At 46.5% G+C, this 15,369-nt stretch overlaps 6 protein-coding genes across 6 annotated transcripts in view; 2 read left to right on the top strand and 4 right to left on the bottom strand.

Annotated features, from left to right (window-relative positions):
• TREMEDRAFT_59726 (uncharacterized protein) overlaps positions 1-784 on the bottom strand; it is a gene marked incomplete at both ends in the record, with an annotated part of 1,076 nt that extends 292 nt beyond the window's left edge. Inside the window, one exon of the mRNA XM_007001734.1 lies at positions 158-784. Within this exon, the coding sequence (XP_007001796.1) occupies positions 158-784 (627 nt within the window). The remainder of the gene's footprint in view (positions 1-157) is intronic.
• A 684-nt stretch (positions 785-1,468) lies between these two features.
• TREMEDRAFT_25687 (uncharacterized protein) lies at positions 1,469-2,879 on the bottom strand (the record flags this gene model as incomplete). The annotated part of the gene is made up of 3 exons (XM_007000596.1): positions 1,469-1,819; positions 2,308-2,483; positions 2,636-2,879. 3 exons carry the CDS (start codon positions 2,877-2,879, stop codon positions 1,469-1,471), a joined length of 771 nt encoding a protein of 256 aa, XP_007000658.1.
• Positions 2,880-3,306: 427 nt separating this feature from the next.
• Positions 3,307-7,685, bottom strand: TREMEDRAFT_70991 (uncharacterized protein; the record flags this gene model as incomplete). The annotated part of the gene is made up of 5 exons (XM_007002026.1): positions 3,307-3,445; positions 3,622-3,799; positions 3,985-6,652; positions 6,780-7,325; positions 7,461-7,685. The coding sequence occupies 5 exons, from the start codon at positions 7,683-7,685 to the stop codon at positions 3,418-3,420; spliced, it is 3,645 nt and encodes a 1,214-aa protein (XP_007002088.1). The 3' UTR covers positions 3,307-3,417.
• A 568-nt stretch (positions 7,686-8,253) lies between these two features.
• On the top strand, positions 8,254-10,160 carry TREMEDRAFT_16022 (uncharacterized protein; the record flags this gene model as incomplete). The annotated part of the gene is made up of 8 exons (XM_007000357.2): positions 8,254-8,487; positions 8,642-8,761; positions 8,816-8,921; positions 9,011-9,188; positions 9,316-9,455; positions 9,607-9,723; positions 9,895-10,038; positions 10,099-10,160. Coding segments are annotated over 8 exons (1,101 nt in total), but the record flags the coding sequence as incomplete, so codon positions are not given.
• A 1,326-nt stretch (positions 10,161-11,486) lies between these two features.
• Positions 11,487-12,752, top strand: TREMEDRAFT_59723 (uncharacterized protein; the record flags this gene model as incomplete). Its single annotated transcript, XM_007001733.1, has 1 exon — positions 11,487-12,752. The coding sequence occupies one exon, from the start codon at positions 11,487-11,489 to the stop codon at positions 12,750-12,752; it is 1,266 nt and encodes a 421-aa protein (XP_007001795.1).
• A 338-nt stretch (positions 12,753-13,090) lies between these two features.
• Positions 13,091-15,283, bottom strand: TREMEDRAFT_42406 (uncharacterized protein). The gene is made up of 5 exons (XM_007000966.1): positions 14,199-15,283; positions 13,990-14,105; positions 13,481-13,712; positions 13,411-13,434; positions 13,091-13,366 (listed from the first exon to the last, which is right to left on the bottom strand). The coding sequence occupies exons 1-5, from the start codon at positions 15,258-15,260 to the stop codon at positions 13,355-13,357; spliced, it is 1,446 nt and encodes a 481-aa protein (XP_007001028.1). The 5' UTR covers positions 15,261-15,283; the 3' UTR covers positions 13,091-13,354.
• Between the last annotated feature and the right edge of the window lie 86 nt (positions 15,284-15,369).

Here is a 15,369-nt window from a genome sequence, read left to right as displayed (position 1 = left end):
TAGTCTGTTTTGCTCCAATTGGCTGGCACTGGACAGTCAACAAGTGAACGTGACACCAACAACACCACATACCAGAATTATATTGGAAATATTGCGGTGCAATGTTTGAGAAGTGGGAGATCCTGTCAATAAACTCTTCTTCCGCAACAGCACTGACAATCTTAGTCATATTGGGTTGAGCTAGGACATTCCGGATTATTTCAATAATCCGGCATATGCCATTGAACATGTGAAGCTCTGCCTCCAATTGCACTGGCGTAGGGTGACTAGGCAGCTTTGGATGAAGGTCTTCAGCAGCCCAGGACTCTGCATCTTTACCGAGCATAGAGGTTAACGAGCGAGAGAGCACTGCACATCTACTGTGTGCAATGTCTGCAATTCCTTCTTTAGATTCTTGTGGAGGGAAAAGGGTTCCAATATCCTGAAGGCAATTGTTCCTTGCTTCCGTCTGTGTCTGACAGGTCAGATGACTGGGTAACAGAAATGATGCAGCTTCTGACAGGCATTTCAAGATCAACGTGATCTGAGATTCGGGCCAGAGGTCCGTGTCCAGAACAGGGTCAGTCAAAGTTGGTTGCCCAGCTGTGCCAAAGCCCATGTCGCCTAGCAAAGCAAGCACCGAGTCTCGCTGGTGTATGACTTGGTCAGTGAAAATTTTGGCTTGCAGATTTGCGTTCAAAAGTTTGGATAAAACAAATAATCCATCCACTTCTGCCGCCGATTCGTCCTCCCGACGCATAATGGTTCCGTCCATAAGAGCTCTCGAGCTCGACGCTGTTGCCATGCTAACGTGATAGGTGGCAGTGAGTTGGTAGTTAAGGTGTGTTAGTTGTTATAAGACCTGACTTGCCTTTCTCATAAAAGTGGAGATAACTTATATCTCTGCCATCAGCCTGTGGGCTCATATATCAGAGTGAAAATGGTGTGAGGAGGACTTCATCCCTTCATATATGTTGACAAAAGATGGAAAGGTGGAGGAAGGGGAGGGAAGGGCCGTGCGCGATCGACTATTACCCCTCTGGTCACGAACATACATGTCGTATTTAAGATATTCAAGCGCCGTTACGACTGCCGGGCTGCCGGACTGCCGGGATACCAGATCGCCGAGCATCATTGTGATTGGGGAGATCTCCGAGCAACTTCTCCAGTCGAATCTCAGGCCTCGGAGCTCGGAGCGTGGATGAGTCGCATGGTCCTATCAAGCACCGCAAATGCTCGTTCAGAATAGTTGTATGATAGGGGATTGAGATGACGGAAGCGTCACAAAGGGGAGTGTGTCAATGTTTCGAGCTGGTCATGAATTGCATGCGCACCGCCACTGAAAGAATGTGAATTGGGTACATAGGATGAGTTTCTGGATGGGTTAGCATAAACTCTTATCGTGGAAAAATTTTGCGACGACTCTTCAGTGAGAAAGACGTTCAACGGGCAGATTTGATGGAAACACGTACGTACGACACATACCGTATCAATCTTTATAACCCACCACTGGCGCTTTATTAACCCATATGTCTCCTGTCAAACAATCCTCAACGATAAACCTTGCGATCTCACTCCTCCGAACGAAATACACGCTCGCTTTCTCATGAGCGACCACATTGTCCTTGGATCGGGCGGGTTCATCCTCTTTGTCGAATGCAGCAGCCCGAACGATGATAACTTCAGGCAGGAAAGACTCGCGGAGATTATTGACTCGGTCATGTGAGAGTAGTGGAGGTAGTTTCTTGGGTGTAGGCATGTTGGTGGACGCTCGAAAGAGAAGGTATTCGAGGGATTGTTTATCACGAAGGAGTCTACCAAGCATGAGAGGGTAGAGCATCTGTGCGTCAGTTTCAGATTACTTCCGGTTCGTGAATGATGGTTGCCAAGCCAGGAATGATAGACTGCGGTGCCTCGAAACGGTTGCTTCGGGTCTCTTGAGTCAGTGTTGGGACTTTTTTTTTACGGGCGTAAATACTTTATACGTTTACGACGTATTTTACGGTGTAAATACGCCTGCTGCAGAGGACCTGTCGTATTTACGATCGCCACATTCACCAGTTATTGCCTTTTTGGGGTTGATAAAGGGGTTGAAACCGCCCGAACTCTCCAAAACTTGTCCCAGCTGGTAGGTTTTTACGAGGCGGTTTTTACGATTTACGACGTAAATACGGAGGTCGCCATCAGCGTTTCTACGACCATTCGTATTTACGCCGTAAAGTCACAACACTGTCTTGAGTAGTGAGAAAACGGGGATACAATCACCGAGTTGAAGTGAACCGGAGTATTGAGGGAGGGAAAGAAAGGGAGCCGAAATGAACAACTTACCCTCATAAACAAAGGCATGACCGAGTGGTTCTTACCAGCACCCATACTGCTGACAGCTATTACCCTAGGAGTGTAGTCTAACGCCCCGAGGACGATGAGAAGAGCTACTGTAGCATCCGTGTTGATGAGTGGTTGATCCAGTACGGCACCAGTGATAGTCATTGTGGATGCTCCGCCTGGTAGTCAGTCAACAGTCCCCTCTGTAGTTCATGTTCAATGATATAAAAGATAAACTCATATACCGTCTCAGTATTTTGCAAAGGAGGTTGTAAGAGGAATGACCTCCCGAAGAAGTCATCAGAGACATTGCGATAAGACAAAGACTGACCTATCGAAGTTATCACAACATCCACTTTCTTCTCGAATATCTTCCTCACATCCTCCACCTTGGTAGCATACCCCTTCACAAACTCAACTCTTCCCTCATTCACAAAGCCTCCAATTCTCCCGTCCGAGATCGTATCGGGGTCACGGACTAACAAAATCGCCGTGTGAGCATCATTTTGCTTCAGGTATCGTTCAAGTATGAGAAGACCACATCCTCTTGAAGCGCCTAGAAATGCTGCGTGCATATTGATGAGTATGTGTCCAGATTTTAGAGTGGGGAATATGAGATGGGTGGGTCGAAAGAGTGGTTGTTATATGTTAAGAGGGACATGTCGGGGAGTGGTATGACCACGTATACCTTCTTTCCTGGTCTACTACCAGTCCCTTGGTATCGTCCAATGGAGTTGGATGGTTGTTCGGGGATGGACTTGACAAAGTGTTCAGTGGTTGTCCTTTTGAGCTGGTCATTGTTGATAGAGCGGAAAGTAAGATAGAAGTAGACAGGTGACAATGGGACTACGTCGATCGAACGGAGATTATCAATGTCCGAAATCCAATGCCCGAATACGAGTCCCGTTAGAGTGAGTAAGTAGAGTACTCGTACTCATACTCTTTCTACTCCTGTGCTCGGAGATGGGGGCATCGAGTCAACGGATCAAGGGATCAAGACGGGGATGAATACAATGCTGCATGCTGCAATGCATGAATGCTAAATAATTCTGATGACGCATACAAACACCCTTCGTATCTCCTCATCCCCGAGTTCAGTCATGAAACCAAAGATTACTCCGCTTCACCGTACATCCTCACCCTGATCATCAGCATTTTGTCAGGCGACGTAGGAACGTTTTCACCGACGTGTCTACAAACAGAACATGAGAAATACATTCCATCGGGGACATGAGGGGGAAAAGGGGTAGGTTTGTTTGATGTGCGGTAATAGGGAAGAGATGATGATATGTAATGAAGAATGACGAGAATACCCACGCTATATTCATCGCTTGAAGTTCCTGGAATAATAACTTGGCCGCGTATGGGATATAAATTTGAGAGATTTGAGTACTATTCCTACATACCGAACAATGGAATTCTTGTTTTTTGAGATTGGCAATAGCCATAAGACCACATTGATCGCATACGTGGACTCTGAATCCGTCCGAAGAGTCTGTGGGTTAGATCCCGTTCGTACCGCAACAATTGCCCATGCCCGAACACCACCTTGTTGATATCCACGTCAAAGTGTGGGATATGACGGGACGGACGGACGGATGATTGGAAAGATGTATGTGAGTCATAAAAGCGATATGACCACAGTGAGATGTGTTTGGAGATGGATATTTGTCAACTCACCATACATCCTCTCTTTGAGGAACGCCGCTATCCCATGTGAAATCATGCAATCCCTTTCCATCTCTCCAAACCTCAAACCACCATCTCTACTCCTACCTTCCACCGGTTGTCTAGTCAGAATCTGTAAAGGTCCTCTAGCCCTCGCATGAATCTTATCATCCACCATATGTTTTAACCTTTGATAATAAGTTGGACCAAAATATATCTGAGCCTGTAATTTCCTACCCGTATGACCATGATACATCACTTCTAAACCTCTACTCTGATACCCTCTTTGTCTGAGGAATTTGGAAACTTTCTCCACTGTCAACTCTGTGAATGGTGTAGCATCACCTTCCGATCCTGTCATTGTTGATAATTTTGACAATAAACATTCGACTAAATGACCTATAGTCATTCGAGAAGGGATGGCATGAGGGTTGATGATGATATCCGGTGTGATACCTTCTGCTGTAAAAGGCATATCTTCTTGTCTGTAGGTGATACCGATAGTACCTTTTTGACCATGTCGCGAGGCGAATTTATCACCTATTTGAGGTACTCGAGTTGAACGTATTCTGATTTTTACAAACTTATGACCGTCACCATTTGTTGATAGCATGACTTGATCGACCACTCCTTGTTCTGTACTTTTAAGAGGAGTGGAGACATCTCTTTTCGTATGAAGAGATGTTCTCTGTCCTAATTCTTCGCTTTCTTCAGGTATGGGAGCGGTTTTACCAATGATGATATCATCTCCATTGACGTTGGTGGCAGGAGCGATAAGACCATCAATGTCAAGCTTGGCATATCGATCTGATGATCCCATCTTCATTCTCAACGTATCTTTTCGATCAGGTTTCTCGATAGTTTCCACTTTCTCCATCCCCGTCATCTTCTCCGCATCTGTGTATGATCGGTAATACAACGATCTGAACAATCCTCGGTCAATAGATGACTGATTCATGATGACTGAATCTTCTTGATTATATCCCGAGTAACACATGATAGCTACGATGGCGTTTTGTCCCGCGGGCAATTCTGAGAATTTTAGGTATTCCATGGATCGTGTGGTCGCCAGGGGTTTTTGAGGGTAGTACAGGATATTTGCCATTGTGTCCATTCGTAATTGATAATTTGTCAAGTGAACTCCCATGGCTTGTTTACCCATAGCGGATTGATACGTGTTTCGGGGGGATTGATTGTGGTCGGGGAAAGGAATGATACTCCCACAAACTCCGAGGATCATACTAGGATGAATCTCCATGTGGGTGTAATTCTGAGACCAATTGGTACTCTTTACACGTGCGGCGGGATCGAAATGATCCAAATTATGGGCAGCTCGTTGTCGCACTAGCTCATCTTTACCACTTGCCGTTCGTGCGTTGACCAAATCCTCCGAAGTCATAGCGATGAGAATTGTCTCTTCTTCAGCCGCATCCACATACTCGATCACACCATCGTTGAGCAATTCGATCCATGCCGAACCAGTGGCGATGTCCTCTCCACCTTCCAGCAGTATCTCCGTACGTTCGATATGTGATTTTTTAATTTTCAAACTCTGGGTCCGTTGATCAACAATGAGTAATGGTCGACATACACGACCGGCGTCGGTGCATAATCGTAGCTCTCGCTCTCGAATGTCCCGCACAATCGATACTTCATGTTTCAGTTGACCACCACGTCGCATCTGGAGTAAGTTGGCGTAAAGGGTTCCAGCATTTCGATGTACCCCCATCCACACACCGTTGACGAAGACTTTGGTGGCACCGGGGTTGTGTTGGAACTCCGATTGGTCTTCAAGACCCCACTCCTCCAGAAACTCCATCACTGGCGCAGCATAGGACCCGACTGAGATGTATGACAGAAGAGCAAGGTTCTTGACCAGTCCACAAGCGGCACCTTCGGGTGTCTCGGCAGGGCATACCATACCCCAGTGGGTATTGTGAAGTTGACGCGGTTTGGTAGCTTTACTACCTCGATCGATAGGCGTGTTGGTACGCCGAAGATGGGAGAGGGTAGATGCGTAGGTATATCGGTTGAGCACTTGCGAAACTCCCACTCTCCGGTTCGTTCCAGTCCCCCAATTACCAGTGGCGATAGCATACCGGAACCCGTCTGTGATGATGCTTGGCTGTAGAGCTTCGCTGAAGACGAAAGGTCGGTTCTTTTCGATACATGTGGTCAGATGACGGTGAACACGCTTGGTGAGGTTCTTGAATAATCCTCGGAACAAGTTGGCCAGTAATGGACCGGCCAAGTCCATACGCTTGTTACCAAAGTGATCACGATCGTCAAGGTCTCTTCTGTTCAAGGCGGCGGAGCACAGACGATGGATCATGTAACCAAGGAAATAGGCTTTTTTCGATTCAAAACCTTCGGAAACCGACACGTGAGGGAGGAACTCCTTCTGCAGGATATCGAAAGCGACAAGTTGTCGCTGCATACGTGTACCAATGTCCTTGTTATGTCGTCGACCGATGAAATCGAGGGCGGTCTCGCGACTTTGTATGGCGAAAGCTTCCTCGACACAAGGCCGAAGCATTTCAAGCATTTGTGTATCACCCATGTTGAAACAGATATGCTCTAAAATGTCCGAGTCGGCGATGATACCAAGTGCTCTGAAGACGATGACGATAGGGATAGGGACTTTGATATAGGGCAAGCGTACGTGTATGACCGAGCCGGTCTGTATTGTGAGCTTCTCTACGACCGTTGCGCAATAGCTCTGAACAGCCCAAACCTAAGCTATGAACGCGGGGCTCTGTGACGATGGGGTTTAGGTGACAATGGAGTGCTAGACGCTGAGCACTCACCGTACCACCAGATGACCTGGGATACATCCGAACCTCAGTTTCACTAGGCATTTTCCCACCCCTCTCCATTTGACTCGTGACCGTGGCGAAATACGTATAAGGCGATTGTTTTCTGAAAACGTACACCTGATTCGCTGCCATTCTCTCTTGAGCAATGAGGACTTTCTCCGAACCTTTAACGACGAAATAACCGCCCGAATCATATGGACACTCTTTGAGGTGGTAGAGAGATTCATCGGGTAGATTTTCTAGATGACAAAAATGAGATCGAACCATTACAGGCACCTTGCCGATGAACGCCTTTGTCTTTTCCACCACTGGCTCGCCGTAAGCATCCAAGAGGGGTTGCCATTCCGTATCCAGTGGATCCTCATCGGCACCAGCTGCGACGAAAGTTCTGCGTTCGATCTCGACGTATAGAGGGGCGGAGTAGGTCAAATTTCTGAGACGAGCTTCTTGGGGAAACATGGGGGCGGCTATACCATCACTCTCAGTGGTCGTTGGCCGAGCGAGGTAAATTTGGCCAAATCTGAGTTGATGTCGACGCTGGTCATCAGTTCATCGTTCTCACCTTGTCCGAGAGCAACACAGAGTCTATAAACAGATCTGACATGAGGCAACGGAGGCTGATTTCTCTGTGAAGGAGGAAGGGGTGTTTTGGATGTCGCAGGAATATCTCACTAGTTCATCTCCCTCTTTGCCAGTAAACTGAGCATGTTGATCCAATATTATCAATGGATTCTCATCCACAATCTCCTGTAAAGTATTCTCGATAAATTCGTTGAAACTTTCCAATTGTTGTCGTACCAAACCCTTTCCCTCAAAATAAGAAGAGATGATAGTCCAATAATCTTCCCCCTCTAATTGTTCCTCTTCGACAGGTTTGGCATCGTTATCGTAGCCCATGTGACCGGGCGCGTCAATTTGTCTCTCGTCCTTGGCGTCGACATGATATCCAAAGTCTGATGTTCAAATTGATGCATGATCATATGAGAGAAAAGGTATTCACCTGTGTCCATGATTTCTGCAGAAAAGATCAGGGTGGCAAGCCCGTCAATTTGCTTCGGACAACGGTCAATCCACCAAGATCCCGCAACAGTTTCTTCTTGAAAAGGGAGTTCCTTTTGGCAGAAGAAGTAGACCTGTTGCCTCGACGTACGCCCCTGCCGTAGGAAGTAGAAGAAGGATGGACAAAGATGAGGACGACACAATCTACGTTGGGTCAAACGGTCAATAGTCAGCTGTGAACGGTGTTATGCTAACGCCGACAACTTTTCCGACGTGGCGTCCGGCATCAACTTCACCCGGTCCTCGATCACTGACAAAATTTCAACCTTCTCTGCTTCTTACTACTCGCATCATGGTCACTATGAGCGGTAAAGTACCTACAAAAGCCAGCAAGGGAAAAGACAAGGATAGGATATTCCCTGATAGCAGTCTCAAGATTGTGAAAGTGCCCCAGGAGGATGACGATGACTGGTCTACCGAAGATGAGGACGAAGATAATGGCGGCGTGAGCGAGAAGGGGTTGGAGAGACTCATGGCTTTGGTCGGCCCAGAGGACCTCAATGAGTACGAGCTTGCTCAACTAGGTGAGGGTGACAGTGAGGATGGTGAACGGGAGCAGGAGGAGGATCAAGAGGAGGAGAAGGATCAAGAGGAGGATGAGGATGAAGATTCGCTCAATGGGGAGGACGGTCTTGAAGATGTCTCGGGTGAAGATGAGGATGGCGAGATGGATGAGGACGACGATGAGGAGGATGAGGATGATCTGGAGGAGAACGAAGATGAAAGTTATCCAGAGAGCAACGACGAGGTCAGCTGCAACTCCAAGAGAAGCAGGACGCGCACTGACCGTTCAGGATTCTGCAGCTGAAGATTCACCCGTTGACCCCGACGCTGTGGCCGTGGACGACCTCGGTTCTGACGTCTCCATCGATGAAGATGCCGTTCCCAAACGCAAAGTCACTCATTACAACAAAGTTGGTACTTCCAATCTGTGTCAGTTGCCAAACCGCTCAGACGCTGACGCTCAGCCTGCCATGCGTGCGCTGAGAGAAGGCATTCGAATGACCCACCTACCTTGGTCGGAGCACTTGATCATGTCCAGCAAGGAGAAACTAGATGTAGATCCGGAAGATGGTATGTTCACTTGAAAAGCTGACAGAAAAAGTAAGCTGACATGACAGACCTGCAGAGGGAAATGGCATTGTGAGTTGCAGGGGTGTCAGTCATGCAAGCCCTCAAACTGACGACTAGCTACAAACTTGCTTTGGACCAGGTGGGAAATGCGCGCAAGACAGCGGCGAAGTACGACATTCCGTTCGACAGACCCAACGACTATTACGCCGAGATGGTCAAGTCTGACGAACATATGGAGAGGGTACGAACGAAGTTGGTCGAGGAGTCGTAAGTCGTTTCGGCGATTCCCTCCACCCGCCTTCCAGTCATACGAATTCAGTCTGCCCTCAGCGTGCTCAGCCGCTGTAGTATCACGGTCATACTCTAGTCTTGAAGATTAGTGCTGACAGCTCAGCCAGGGAATCAAGAAGTCTGAGGAAGCGAGAAAACAACGCGACTTGAAGAAATATGGCAAGCAAATACAAATGGAGAAGCTCAAGCAGCGCCAGATGGAGAAGAAGAGTTTCCAGGAGAAGGTCAAGGGTTTGAAAAGGAGTGCGTATTCGTCTACCACATTTTATGTCGTCGGCGTAGTTTTACATCTCCCTTCACTTCAGAACTCTGTCGTTCATGGGGTAAAGGGGCGTCCGTTCATGTCACCCATCTCTTCAGACCCACTCTAAGTGGAGCTCAGCTGACGTCACAGAGCGAAATGACGGAATGGACATAGGTGGCGACGAAGAGTTTGGAATAGAGATCGATGATGCGGCCGATGGTCCAGGCGGGAGAGGCAAGTCACAGCGTGGAGGCAGGGGTGGCAGAGGTGGACGAGGAGACAAGTCAAGAGTGAGCTTCTTGTTGGGGTTTCTGCTGCCCCTTTTGGACACTGAACACCGAACACCGAACCCCCCCCCTTCAACAGACGTCATCCTCCTCAGTGAGATACGTAACCCTACGAAGTGAAAGACGGGTGCACGACTCTGACGGAGCATAGCTAATCCTCAGATGCCCCGTTCAGCGCGTGAGTCCAAGTATTCAACGGGTGGTGGCAATTGGCGAAGCAAGCAAAATACGTCAGAGAGCACAGCGGACTTTGGTGGTTGGGGCGGTGGAGGCCGCGGGTCAAGATCCGGGTCCGGTGTCGGATCGAGGCGCGGCCGCGGTGGAAGTCGTGGTGGTGGGAGTGGAAGAGGGAGAGGAGGTATGGTACGAGGTGGAAATCGACCTGGTAAATCTCGAAGGCAAGCTGGAAGGGTATGACCGATATGTCTTCCAAGACTGGAAATCTTCCGAGGTCTAGACTCTCCATCATATATCGATCATTCTTTAACATTCGAAAGATTCTCATGACCTACCTTCTTGCCTTCCGTATCATGTCTTCTAAATCTCAACTTCTCATCTTCACACGTACCCATCCTACGCAAGCTTTGGACCCAACGTACGAAGCCCTCGGTCTTGTCAACCGGTCGTTCGGACTCGTTCTTTCATGGTTCTTTAAAAGCATGTATCTTACCATGCACGTACATTCGATCTTTCTTCGCTAGTCATCGAAGGCGATACCTTGACCCGCTTAACAAACCCGCTTGCATGTTTCACCTTTTGACCATTCGACCGAGTCGGACGAGAGGAAATCGGAGTTTCGTCCATCGGTGATATCCTTTATGTCTTTGATCGTTTGTCTGGCCAATGTCTTTGACGTTCTGACACTCGATGATGTTGAATCTCAGATACAGATTCGAGCCCGATAGAGGCCGGAAGATGGAAGACTCACGACGGGGTTTGGTTGGAAGATATGATGGATCATGTACATGACCCCGACGGTTGTTGGTCGGAGTTTGTTTGGGTGAAGCGGAGTGAGAAAGATGGGGTAAGATGTGGAGGTGAGATTCTTACTAATGGTCTTTTCTTTCTTTCTTTCTTCTTTGACGTCTTCTATCATTGGTCATCGATTGATTCTTTCCTTCTTGACGTTTTTGGGTCAATAAGCCTTCTATATATATATCTAACTTGGGTTCATTGTTACATTTCAACTACTCTTCTTCGTCGGTCATTCAGTCATTTGCAACCAACGCGACTCGCAACCAAGTGACTTTCACTAGTGAGGTATCAAACCATACCATCGGAGTAAGTGTTTCTCCCTTTCCTCTGATACATGATTGTTTGATATCATGATACATACATATACACATACAATACATGGAGTGTGCATGTGAGCGATGGCTCTCCTCTCGATCGCCGATAAAAGCGGGATCAAATCTTTTCGCTCCTCCTGAGACTATGCCGAGATGAATGTTTCGGTTTCTGATGGAATGACGACGTAGACATACGACTTTTCTCTTTCTTCTCTTTTTTCTTTCTTCTCAAAGTCTTCCTCTTTCCTCGATTGAACATCTCAAGAAGAACTCTTACACATATCACACTCGAATTTCCTACACCTACCATCATATTTTCATACCGACTCGGATCAACCCCCCACTCTAAAGTCTCACTTGACGATCTTTTGTCTCAGCGTAATTGAGATGTGAGTAACTATCAGTCTCAAATATAAGAGTAGTATATCGATTTGAACTGATCATTAATAGTATCATGTCAACTTTTTCACCACCTCAACCTAAACATTTACTTCCTCTCACTCCGACATATTTCCCACTTTCACCAACTCCAATCTTACCTACACCTCCTTATTCCCCATTCATTTGGTCATCCGATCTACCAAAACCTCCTTCTCCAACACCCATAAATATGTCTACTTCGAAAATTCAAACTCCTACATTTGCCCGAGATTCGGACGTAATTCCAAACCCCGTTCTTACGGACGTTAGAAAATCGAATTCAGCTCAACCGACCCCGTTGCCCAAACTACATTCTCAATCATTTACGGCCGCGAAATTCATCTCAGCACCTGCTAGTCTTATCACCTTCCAACCGGATTCAAATCTTATCCCAGGATATATAAACGATCCAACCATCTCCCCTGTTATCACTTCCAACATGTTAGAAGCGATCTTACCTAATCTCAAAGATGACGATCAGAATACATTAGGTATAAATGGTATGAATGGTATGAATGGTGTGAATGGTATGGTTGAAGGAGGAAGAGGTGGAGGAAATAATCAATTGAATGGTTTATTAGAAGATTTAGAAGAAGGTAAAATTTTATCTTCAGAATTCCAACAACAACAACAACCTAACCAACCTATTTCTAGAGGTGGATCTTTAAGAAGACCAAGAATACCTAAAAAACATTCAGCTTCACCAGGTAGAAGACAAGATGTTCAATTGAAATTAGAAATTAAACAACAAATCGGAGCTTGGAATTACGTTCCTCTATGTAGAACATTACCACCTCCACCACCTAGTAGTCCTGAACCTCATATCGGTCGACCAGAAGGAATGTTATGTCCTGATTCGATTTTCCCAAAACAAGATCAAATTTCTTCCATACCTTTTCAACAAGATTTAAATCATCAACAATTTGTTCATGTTCAAAATCGTCAGTCTATCGTTCAACCTGATCAATCTCTTGTTGAAAATAATCATTCCTCCGTTCAACTCCATCATTCATTTGTACAAAACAATCACAATCATCACATTTCTCAACAATTACCTGAATTTTCAAATATGCACATATCCCCTATACCCGAACAACTTCTGAAATCCACTTCTACCCTTCCTGACTCAACATACCCGATCCCAAGGAATATAGGATGGGACGATCTTGCCAACGCTCACACTCATCAATCACCAAAAGGACAAACTAAATCACTCGGAGATTATTTCTCAAAGTTGCCAGGGAGAGATACTTGGGTTGAGGATGTTTCTGGGGAAGGGATGGAAGTTGATTTCGAGTGATCCTACACGTTTTCTTTCTCCGTCTTTCTTCATCTCTTGCATTATTCAAGACCGGAGGTTTGAACATTCGAAAGTCAGAAGTTGGATACAACGACATGTAGCGATATCAGATCAAGGTCGATCATATGAAGGAAAGAGGAAGGTCCGTTACATCACATCTTGTTTCTCGGTAATCAAGGATCGATCCATGGGTCATTCGGATGAGACGCCGTAGATTATCTTGACCTTTCTTCGTAATCACAGATCGGTCAATGAGGTAGACGGTACGCAGCGGAATGAGGGTAAAGGTAGAGAATCATGAAGAGGTGAAAGAGGTTCCAAGGACATTGTCTCAATTTCAACCCATAGCAACTCATGTATTGCATAGTCATCATGTCCCATGCATTTCTTTCCACTTGTACTTGACTGATCTCACATCGTTAGACATCTCACGCCCTTTCCCTAGAGTCCAATTGAGGATGGCTCAGACAGTTTTTCCCGACATGTCCGTTCGATGACGAGTCTTACAAGAGGTCCCCAAGGTTTAAACATAGATATGCAAAGGAAGATCGAATAGATGACACTCAGATCAGGATCCCAAAATGGGTAAAGCAGAGGAGGGGTCAAGTTCGATACTAAACATCAACATTAACATTTTCAAGAGGTAACCATGACTCACACTACCGTTTATAGTCACATATTCCTAATCTATCAGCTCTCTCTCAACGTCAAATCAGTGACCAGCTCACATGTGATAGATCGCACGTCCATAATGTAGCTTCTTCCTTTCCTGATCCAAGATCAATCTCTATGTGAATATCTTCTTCTGCCAATAATACACTAGCTAGGGCTTCATCCACTTTTTCAGGCTCGCCAAAGGAGACGACACGGAGTGGTTGGACTGAGAGTGTGGAAGGTGGAAGGAAAGAGACGGATATGTTTGAAGGTTGGAGTGTGTTCGGTGGGACTGAAGAGTAGCCGCTAAACCGTCAGCTAAACATACAGTACTTACTCACCACCGTTTTCGCTTTTTAGTATACCAAGGCTGTCGAGAACGAGAAGGTCTATGTGATTCTCAATCAGATGAAGATGAAACAAGAACGATGGTGATATCACCCAGGAAGGACGTGCCAAGGGCCAGATGATGGGCAAAGCTCCGAATCAAAAATCAGAACGAAAGACGTGAGAAGGAGAAAGAAAGGGAAGAAGTGGTAGAATGTCGGAAGGAGAGTCAGAATGATAGAGAGGGGGACCCTACATCGCAGCTAGTATACGCCCCCAATTAGCATCTTCACCGTAAAGAGCAGTTTTGACTAGAGATGAAGTGGCTACTGAGCGAGCCACGGCATTCGCGATATCATATGTTTGCGCTCCCTGTTCATGAGTCTGGGAACTGCACGTCTGTGTTGTGGAGGTTCATGTGATACACCTGATTTTCAGATGAAGATAAGGAAGAAATTGACTCACTTTCACACGTATTGTGACAAACTTCGTAGCTCCCTCACCGTCCCTCACTATCAACTGAGCTAACTCTTCCGCCAAACCCTTCAACTCTTCCCTAAACAGGTCATACCCCTCCGACTTTTCGTTGATCTCTTCCATCTTTCCCACACTCGGTCGACCTTCATCCTCCAACTTCCCCGCAGCTCCATTGGCGAAACACAAAATCGTATCGTTGGTTGACATATCCCCATCCACAGTGATATTATTGAAACTCCTTTCCACCGCATAATTCAAAGCATTTTGTAGAGCTTTTGGTTCTACAGCAGCATCGGTAGCTATCATCCCTAACAAAGTCGCATGAGGTGGTTGAGGTGGACCCATCTTAGGAGCTATCATCCCCGCACCTTTGTCGATCCCAGCTAAACGTATTTTCCTTCCGCCCAGAATAAAAGTCCTCGCTCGAAGTTTAGGAAACGCATCAGTGGTCATTGAAGCTTTAGCTAGATCAAGCCAAGCTTTCGGTGAATCAGATAAATTCTGTACTAGTTCAGGCAAAGATTTGGCGATTTTTTTAGATGGAAGATGTTGACCTATCACACCTGTAGACATGACCAAAGTTCCTCCTTCACCAGGAGGAAGTAATCGTGTTATACCGTCTGACATGGCCCAAGCGTCTTCTAGACCTTTTTTACCAGTTACAGCATTGGCGCAACCTGAATTGATGATCATTCCCCTAGCTCGACCTTGATGTCGGTGTAAAAGAGAAGAGGTGACAGTGACAGGAGCCGCCTTGAATACGTTTTGAGTTAAGCAAGCTGCGGCTGAGCAAGGGGAGTCGGAGGTGGAGATGAGAATACCAAGATCTAAAGCGCCGGGTTTTTTCTTGATACCAGAATGAACGGAGGAGACGGAGAATCCTAAAGGGAATGCTTCGGGGGAATACGTGATGATGTGACGGTCTTTCGACATGGCGGGTTTGGAGGGGGAAGTAGTAGCGGTGCGAGAGGAACCAGAGGAGGAGAAACTTCGATAAATAGAGAGTTTCAGACGAGGTAGCTTTACTGTCGGGACCAAGAGAGGCGGCATACTGGTAAGAAGGTAGTGAGGTAATGTCTGCGTAGAAGGAGTGAAATTTCAGAGGTGCCAAGGGAGGAATGCAAGTCAAACGTCTTTTTTCTCCCACGGTGGTTTGAGA

The sequence above is a fragment of the Tremella mesenterica genome (assembly GCF_000271645.1).
Source record: "Tremella mesenterica DSM 1558 unplaced genomic scaffold TREMEscaffold_1, whole genome shotgun sequence".
NCBI classification, from domain to species: domain Eukaryota; kingdom Fungi; phylum Basidiomycota; class Tremellomycetes; order Tremellales; family Tremellaceae; genus Tremella; species Tremella mesenterica.
This window is presented reverse-complemented; position numbering and strand designations above follow the sequence as displayed.